Below are 9,363 nucleotides of genomic sequence, written 5' to 3'. Positions count from 1 at the left end.
TGTGTGTGTGTGTGTGTGTGTGTGTGTGTGTGTGTGTGTGTGTGTGTGTGTTTGAGAACCTGATGAGACTCTGGCAGGAACAAGTCTTGTTTTGGGACCCTCTGTCCTCGGGCATTTCACTAACGTGAGGTGTGGTTTGGCAGTGGACTTGAACCCGAGAGGCTAGGTTCCAAAATCTGACTTTGCCACTGGATGTGCTGGGTCCTTGGGCAAGTTATTCAGGGATCCCTGTCTGCTTCCACAACTGTGAGATGGGGAGGGAGCACCTGATTTTCAGGCTTTTATGCCATATGGGGAAAGATCTGGCCCGGAGCCTGTCACATGGCGGAGCCGTAAATACTGTGTGTGTTTAGTGGCTGGATGAGGCAGATTTCACACTGAAGCCCCGTAGAGCATACTGTTTGTGAAGCATGGGCCTGGGAAGCTAAGGAGCTGCTGGAGCCAGAGGGAGGGCGACGGAAGGCTAACAGCCTTACATCTCATGCTTGTCTCCGCCAGTCCTTGGACAGAGAGGACTGTGGTGGCGATATGGTGTGTTGGGAAGATTAAGTGGGCAGGAGAAAGCATGTAGCCTGCAGGGAGAGATGGCAAGTCGACATGCTGGGTGAGGTCTGATGTCCAGCAAGACCAAGTGCTTTTAGCATTGAGAATAGTGAGGAAATTCAGCTCAGTCTACCAGGTATTTACTGAGTGCATATGATTGTCGGGATCTCCAATAATATCTATTGCTGGAGATCTTAAAACTGAAATATCGGGGCGCCTGGGTGGCTCAGTCAACTGACTGAGCATCTGCCTTCGGCTCAGGTCATGATCCCGGGGTCCTGGGATCGAGCCCCATGTCAGGGTCCCTACTCAGCGGGGAGCCTGCTTCTCCCTCTCCCTCTGCAACTCCCCCTGCTTGTACACTCTCTCTCTGTCAAATAAATAAATAAAATCTTTAAAAATAAAAAAAATAAAATCTAAAACAAACAAACAAACCTGAAATCTTATAATTACTCTGGAATAAAGAATGTCTCTAATCTGAGGGTTCTTGTCTTCCTTCTCCCAGGGTTGGATGGTCTCCAGAGAACCCTAAAGGGAAGCTGGGTTATGCAATGGGATGTAAACAAGTCACCCAAAGCTGCAGATTAGCTAGTATGAATGACATTTATTCTTTCTTCCCCATCCAGCCTTCTTCCAGAAACTTAGCTCCTGCAGGAGTAAGTCCATGAGGACCCCTTTCTAGGAAATCTGGGTGCTAATGTCTGGCTGGCCTGAGCTAATCATGTGGAAAAGAGCCCGAAGCAGACCCAGGAAGTTGGTGCTCCGATAGAGCCGTGGCAGCTGGCCTGAGTGTGGGAGGAGGTGCTCCCAGGTTGGTTTCGGGGGGGGGGGGGGGGCCACGGCGGGCCCGAATGGGCCCCAGCATTGCCGGTCTCCCCCGCCCCCCCCCCCCCTCCCTTCTCTGTCCTCTCATCCTTTGCTCTCTTTCTCAGTTCAGTGGCTTCCCTAGGTTAGCTTAGGATGGTAGGAGTAAAGAAGAGAGTCTGGTCAAGTGTGGGACCCTGGTGAGCAGGGAGGTAGCACCAGCATGGGAGGCAGAAGGGCCCGGAGGAACCTGTGGCCCAGCCGCCTTGTTCAGCAGGTCTAGAAACAAGGCCAGAGGTGTTGAATGGCCTGTCCGAGGACACATGTGAAGAGGGGCAGAGATAGGCTGGATCCACAAGTGCTGATGGTAGTACAGCTCTGGATTGAGCTTAATGGGTCCTGTCTTCTAGGTTATAATATTATTTTGAGCCCTGGCATCAGGCTTCATTGCCAAAGCTTTGCCCTTGTTTTCTGCGCCCCCATTAGCCAGTGTACAGTTAAGTACTGACTTTGCCATGCATTTGCCAGGCCTGGTTTGGAATCTTTAAAAGCCAATATGCAAAATGAGCCTTAGTGGCCACATGGGAGGTTATAGGGTATTGCTTTATTAGTATGTAGAGAAATGAATATAGCTGAGGAGAAAGGAGAAGGGAACTTCAGACAAAACCACCCTGGGGCGCCTGGGGAGCTCCGTCGGTTAAGCGTCTACCTTGGGCTCAGGTCATGATTCCAGGATCCTGGGATGGAGCCCCGTGTTGTCAGGCTCCCTGCTCAGTGGGAGGTCTCCTTGTCCCTCTCCCCCGTCTGCCCCGACCCCCCACTTGTGTGCTCTCTTTCTCAAATAAATAATAAATAAAATCTTTTTTTTTTAAGAAACAGTGGTTTATTTTTCTAATGAAATTACCAAGCTGCTGAATCTTAAGGCCTCAACAAATGTTGCATCTTATTATTTTCATTGAACAATAAGACCTCCTATTTTGATTATTCTCGGTAAATAGCAATTTTGTTTCTCCAGTTGTTTCCATTTGCCAAAGTTATGACAGACAGTTTAATATGGGGGCTGCTGCTTTCAGGGGATTCTATCAGATGAATCCTCATTTCCATCACAACAGCTGCTGGCAGTCTTTCATCAAAAGTCTATCCATTAGGACTTTTCTATCGTGGTTGGCCAAGAAGTCCTGCTTTGGCTGCCAGGGCTTCATTCTGCTGAATATGATATTCCTGAAATCTCATAGATATTCTTTGTGTCATTTTTAAATATTTCTGTAAGCAACGTTTGGAACGGGTGGTCTCTTCAGGTTTTACTTCTCTTGTTGTAAAGTCTTTAACGCAATCCAAAAAGCAGGTTTCTATAAGTTTATTGTAGGTTCCAAGAAATTCCTTAAACTGTTTTATCTGATCAGATTCTGGTATTTGTGCAGCCATATTCTATTGGTATGTTTATTAGTCACCTTTTCTGATGCATGAGTTTCCTTTTGTTCCGGAAAATTAGTTGTCCAACCTTTGCTTGAATGTTTCCAATGACTGATTTCTTACTTGAGCACAGGCTCTCGCATCCAACACCAGTGCGAGGCTGGGGGGCTGCGCTGCCAGTCAAGTCTAGGGGTGGAGGGTCTGGGTCCAATAATAGATAAAATCTTAAAAAAAAAAAAAAAGGGGGGCACCTGAGTGGCTCAGTTGGTTAAGCGACTGCCTCCGGCTCAGGTCATGATCCTGGAGTCCCGGGATCGAGTCCCGCATCCGACTCCCTGCTCAGCAGGGAGTCTGCTTCTCCCTCGGACCCTCCCCCGTCTCATGCTCTCTCTCTATCTCATTCTCTCTCTCAAATAAATAAATAAAATCTTAAAAAAAAAAATTAAAAAAAAAAAAGACAAAACCACCCTGTTAGCGCCTCTTTTTACAGATAAGGAAACTGAGGTCCGGAATGGTTGGATGGAAGAGAAGGGCTCACATCAGAGGTCCCTGGACCATGACCGTCCTTGCCCTCCCAGTTTTTCTAGAGTATGAAGCTTGTCCGATTTTAGAGATTGTCTTTCGTTAAAAGATACACATTACAAATACAAAATTAGGTATAATCTTTGGAAGGGACTCCATGCAAGTGAAGGGTCTTGAAGCTTCAGTTGGTAGCTTCACTGCCAAGCCACCAATGGTACCTGGACAGAACCAACTTTTGGAGATGGCAGAAGAAAAGAGGCTTATGGTCCTGGAATCTGGGAGAGAAGAAGGGACAGAGCTGAGCCTAAGGTTTTCATGTGGACACTGTCACCCTTCCTGCTCTCTCCTCTTTGTTGTTCTCCCTTTCCATTTTATAGCCCTGTTTGCAACTCCCAAAATGACAATTGAGCCAAAAATGCTGCCCATTTGTAAAAAGGGGAATGGAGACATTTTATGAATGAAGGTGCCCTAGAAACTGGAATGGAAGTGATTCTTCACTGAAATGAATTAAGTGGGATCCTGTCTCATTTGTATCCATCGGATCTTCATTTATGGAGAGGATTGCATGATGACACGAAGAGGTCAATGACATTGAAGAAAGTTGCTATCATTTCCCAGAAAAAGGGGGGTGGGGATCCCATGCCACACATGACCACAGGAAAAGCATCAAGTTATGGTCAGGAGGGAGAAGCAGGAGCAAGAGGGAAAGCCTGATCCACAGCTTTATGGGGCTTTCCGTGGGAAAAACAGGGCAAGGGAGTTTAGGATTGGCTCATTGGAATAGTTCTGGTGGGCTTTGGGCTATAGCTCTGTTCTCTAGTTGCCTAGTGCCTGGCCCTGGGACAGTTTAGACAAGGGAAACATTAGCTTGGTGTGTGAGGGTTAGATAAAAAGGGGTGATTTGGGGGACAGATTCAGAATTAGTTGGTTTACATATGAAAAGTATGCTCCTGGCCAGCCCTCTGCTATCTCTAAGAATTGGTTAACCCTGGGGTGGTGGGGTGTCAGTCTTTCTTCAGCACACAAGACTTTTTAAGATGTTAAAATAGCGTAAGATATAGAAAAGAAAAAAATATGATTAATACATTCTGCCTAGCTGTGAACGGATTGACTAGAAGACTTTAAAACTTCTTACTGCCTTAGGGTGCTTTTTATCCATGGCCAGACACAAAAAATACTGTCCTTGCCATCTTTTAATAAATAGATCGGGGCTTGCAAGGAGAATCCGCTGAAGCACTATTCTTGTAATTTGAGGAAGGTGCCACTAGGTGGTGCTTACACCCTGCTCTGGCCTGATTGAACGTCTTGACTTCCTATGGGGTGGGTTATTTTTCCATTCATTTTAACCTTTCTCTGACCAAAATGTATCTCACCGGGATAACAATTTAAACACTAGATAGTTCTATATTCACAGAACAATATTAAATAATTGTAGTAAGATTTAAAGAAATATATATACCCAAGCATAATTCATTATCTTTTTGCTCTTCAATCATTATCAAGTATAAGTGAATCTGATTCTTAAATTTTTTTTTCTTTGTGAGTTTCAATACCTAATCAAAGGACTATGGTGATTGTAGTGATGGTGGTGTGCTCTAGAATAGTTTGGCAAAAGTCTTCAATAGGAAAAGCCATGTGTTTCCACTTCTCAGGAGAAAGGTCCTATCTACATTTCCTTTGTTTTTATTTTGTTGTGTGAATGTTTTCTTCTTCACAGACATAAAGAAAGAGAAAAGATAGTGGTGTAAAAAGCCCTGGTCTGTGTAAAATCTGCTGTGTTCTTTTCCTAAACAGTCCCTGGGGGCAGTTGTAGGACTCAGGTGCTTTCTGATGAACTGGAAGGTGGTGGTGGCCTACCAGCCCTCACTAGTTACATCTGGTGCAGATGAGAAATTTGCTCTAACATGAATTCCAGTGTTTATAGAATTTAACTTAAAGCAGAAAGCCACAACTCAGTAACTTTCCCTGTTTATTTTAAGCAGTTATCAGTCAAGAGCAATACAAAGCAAAACCAAATTTTAATTTCTCTAAAAGATACACAGATTTTAAGAACAGACACTAATTTTACGAAAGGCTTCACTCTCTTTAAGTATCCCGTCCATCCAACACATTTAAACTGTGATCAAAACCACGGGCTTCTCCTGGCACTGCAAAAAATGAAGTTGAATTAAAAACAGGATTCCTAACTCTAGGTCAGCACAAAAACCCATTCTATTTTCATTTATTTATTTTTTAAAAGATTTTATTTATTCATTTTAGACACAGAGATACAGAGAGAGAGAGAGCATGAACATGCAAGAAGCAGAGGGAGAGGGAGAAGCAGGCTCCCTGCCGAGCCAGGAGCACAATGTGGGGCTTATCCCAAGACCCGGGGATCATGACCTGAGCCGAAGGCAGGCGTTTAGCCATCTGAGCCACCCAGGCGCCCCAGCCCATTCTACTTTAAAAATATTTCTAATAATTGTTAATTGTTTCTTTACATAAAAAATAAGTTAGTATTTTTATCACAGAGGTACTCCATGCAGTAAAAAACAATTCAAACAATTGAGAATGGTATAAAATTTAAAGCCTTCACCCACACTTTCCATAGATACTCACTGCTTATGATTTCTGGTTTTCACTTCCTTTAAGTCATATATTTGTACCTCAATTTCTTGACCAAGTTATCCATGTATTAGTCATTTACTTATTGCTTCCTGAGCTGAAAAAAAGAAGACATTGGCACATTTACTCTTCTAACCATTTCCCTCATTTCGTTTCTCATTTTTTGTTGGTTGGATTATTATTTTTACTTTGTTGAGGTTTATAAAATTTATATCTTTTTCTGTAATTATAATGAACATTTCCACATTTGTAATGGTTATAAAAATTTAAAACCTAGAAATAGCATTTATAACAGTGAGGTGTGTGTGTTTAACTGAATCACCAAGTGATGTTTCTGGACTCGTGGAGACGAAAACATCATATTAAGTTATTAAAGCTTTGCTGCTTGAGCAACAGGGTCTTCATTTCTTTCATGGTTCCTTTCTTTCTTCTGGCTCTTGTGTGGCTACAGCTGTTTCTTTCTTTCTTTTTCTTTTAAGATTTTATTTATTTGAGAGAGAGAGAGAGGAGAGAGTGCATGAGGGGGGATGCAGAAGGAGAGGGAGAAGCAGGCTCCCCGCTGAACAGGGAGCTCCAAGAAACTAATGCAGGGCTCATCCCAAGACCCTAAGATCATGACCTGAGCCGAAGGCAGCCACTTAACCAACTGAACCCCCCAGGTGCCTCAACTATAGCTGTTTCTTATGTCGCATGTCCCCCTGTTTTGTGATTCTCATCTTTTGGGTAACAGTAATTTTTTTTCACCTATGGACCGGTGGTAGTAAATTACTCTTGCCTTGTCTGACTGTAGAACTGTGGGAGGCCAAATTTTTGTCATGTACTCAAAAACAGTACTTCACAACAGATTGAATGCAAAAGTAGATAGGTGGATCCAGCTGTCTCCTATCAGACCACACATTAGCATGATCTGCAAAATGTATCACAAGGCCTCTTTTTATTAAATGTTTTTGTTTTGGACAGTAGTTATTTTTCCTGAGAACAGGGCATTTATTTGAACAGATAATGAGGTTATTACTGTGATATTTGAGTGATTAATATTTAAAAGTAGCTCCCTTTAAATTTCTGATATGGCAAATATTGATAGATATAACACACACAAACAAAAGCTCTTTGGGGTCCTCAATGATGTGAGAAACAAAGGCAAAAGAAAAAATTAAATTTCCTTGCTGCCTACAGCCTATTGACAAGTCCTTGAAACAGACAGAGTGACCTTCCTCTAGGAACTCAACTGCCTCGATGTTAATACTTTGCTGAGAGCAGAAGGCAGTCTTAGCTTAACATTATCCTGACCTCCGGGATCCTGTAAGTCTACTTTAACATATAACAATTCCTTTGGAAACTAACTTTATCTCTAGCCCCTCAAGATACATGTTAGCAGTCATCCTCCAAGCACATCATGGCCCACTAATACACATCTGAAGGGTTTCATGACTAAGGTTTTACTAGACAGTGATAAATGACTTTTCCTTTTTTCTTTTTAAGATTTTATTTATTTGAGAGAGAGAGAGAGCACAAGCAAGGAGAGGGGGAGAGGGACAGGGAGAAGTAGACTCCCCGCTGAGCAGGGCGCCTGATGCCTGGCCCGGTCCCAGGACCCTGGGATCATGACCTGAGCTGAAGGCAGATGCTTAACCCAATAAATGACTTTTCCTAACAATAGCTAACCCCCTCAAGGTCCTGGGAACCTTACTTCTAAATTCCTTGGAGACTTAACACTACCCCTAACCCCCTCCCACCTTGAAAGTATATAATTGCCTCACACCCCAGTGCAGCTCTTTCTGCCCATGGGCTCTGTCCCTGTGCTCTCATAAAACCATTTTTTGCACTGAAGACATCTCAAGAATTCTTCCTTGACATTCACTCCAAACCCCAGCATTTCCATGTCACTCAATAATTTTTAAGAATGTAAAGGGGCCTTGAGACCAGGAAGTTTGAGAACAGGTGCTCTAGGGATTAAGTGCACATTTCAAACTTTTCACAGTTTATTTAGCATTAATACTGTACCACATCCATGTACGATGTAGAAACTGAGCAACCCCAGAGGCCCATTTACCATCCCGCTCTTTGGTGCTCTAAGTGCCCTATATGTTACTTCCACACACATGAAAAAGCCTTCAAGATAACATTTTGCCCAGTGGATGCCCTGCCCATGTCCACACCCTGGGTTAGCTAGCTGGCTCTGAACTTGGAGATTCTCAGGTTCCTTAGAAGACCACTCTTCAATACGGACATTAGTATGATGTCGGACCTAGAGTTCAGAATCATGACTTTAAAGATACTAGCTGGGCTTGAAAAAAGCGTGGAAGTTTTTAGAGAAACCCTTTCTGGAGAAATAAAAGAACTAAAATCTAACCAAGTCAAAATCAAAAAGGCTATTGATGAGGTGCAATCAAAAATGGGGGCACTAACTGCTAGGATAAATGAGACAGAAGAGAGAATCAGTGATATAGAAGACCAAATGACGGAAAATAAAGAGTCTGAGAAAAAGAGAGAGAAACAACTACAGGATCACAAGGGCAGAATTCGAGAGATAAGTGATACGATAAGACGAAACAACATTAGAATAATTGGGATCCCAGAAGAAGAAGAGAGAGAGAGGGGGGCAGAAGGTATATTGGAGCAAATAATAGCAGAGAACTTCCCTAATGTGAGGAAGGAAACAGGCATCAAAATCCAGGAGGCACAGAGAACCCCTCTCAAAATCAATAATAATAGGTCAACACCCCGACATCTAATAGTAAAACTTACGAGTCTCAGAGACAAAGAGAAAATCCTGAAAGCAGCTCGGGAGAAGAGATATGTAACCTACAATGGTAGAAACATTAGATTGGCAACAGACCTATCCACAGAGACCTGGCAGGCCAGAAAGGACTGGCAAGATATCTTCAGAGCACTAAACGAGAAAAATATGCAGCCAAGAATACTATATCCAGCTTGGCTGTCATTGAAAATAGAAGGAGAGATAAAAAGCTTCCAGAACAAACAAAAACTAAAGGAATTTGCAAACACGAAACCAGCCCTCCAAGAAATAGTGAAAGGGGTCCTCTAAGCAAAGAGAGAGCCTAAAAGCAGCAAAGATCAGAAAGGAACACAGACAACATACAGTAACAGTCACCTTACAGGCAATACAATGGCACTAAATTCATACCTTTCAATAGTTACCCTGAATGTAAATGGGCTAAATGCCCCAATCAAAAGACACAGGCTATCAGATTGGATTAAAAAACAAGACCCATCAATATGCTGTCTGCAAGAGACTCATTTTAGACCCAAAGACACCCCCACATTGAAAGTCAGGGGGTGGAAAACCATTTACCATGCTAATGGACACCAAAAGAAAGCTGGGGTGACAATCCTTATATCAGACAAACTAGATTTTAAACCAAAGACTGTAATAAGAGATGAGGAAGGACACTATATCCTACTTAAAGGGTCTATCCAACAAGAAGATCTAACAATTGTAAATATCTATGCCCC

The 9,363-nt window shown here is 42.9% G+C and overlaps 2 protein-coding genes across 3 annotated transcripts in view; one reads left to right on the top strand and one right to left on the bottom strand.

Moving 5' to 3' along the window:
• The window catches only part of SLC12A8 (solute carrier family 12 member 8), a 151,507-nt gene that overhangs the window by 5,851 nt on the left and 136,293 nt on the right, over nt 1–9,363 (top strand). The gene's annotated exons all lie outside the window — the stretch shown is intronic.
• Nucleotides 2,503–2,932, bottom strand: LOC112821680 (mitochondrial import inner membrane translocase subunit Tim9-like). Of its 2 annotated transcripts, XM_025869033.2 has the most exons (2): nt 2,631–2,932; nt 2,503–2,543 (listed from the first exon to the last, which is right to left on the bottom strand). In XM_025869033.2, the coding sequence occupies exons 1-2, from the start codon at nt 2,770–2,772 to the stop codon at nt 2,503–2,505; spliced, it is 183 nt and encodes a 60-aa protein (XP_025724818.1). In that variant the 5' UTR covers nt 2,773–2,932. The 2 variants fall into 2 exon arrangements, with proteins under 2 accessions (XP_025724818.1, XP_025724803.1); XM_025869018.2 differs by having other exon boundaries at nt 2,503–2,932.

This window comes from Callorhinus ursinus, unplaced genomic scaffold, assembly GCF_003265705.2.
Source record: "Callorhinus ursinus isolate GAN/ISIS: 27379988/994484 unplaced genomic scaffold, GSC_fseal_2.0 scaffold1, whole genome shotgun sequence".
Lineage (NCBI taxonomy): Eukaryota > Metazoa > Chordata > Mammalia > Carnivora > Otariidae > Callorhinus > Callorhinus ursinus.
This window is presented reverse-complemented; position numbering and strand designations above follow the sequence as displayed.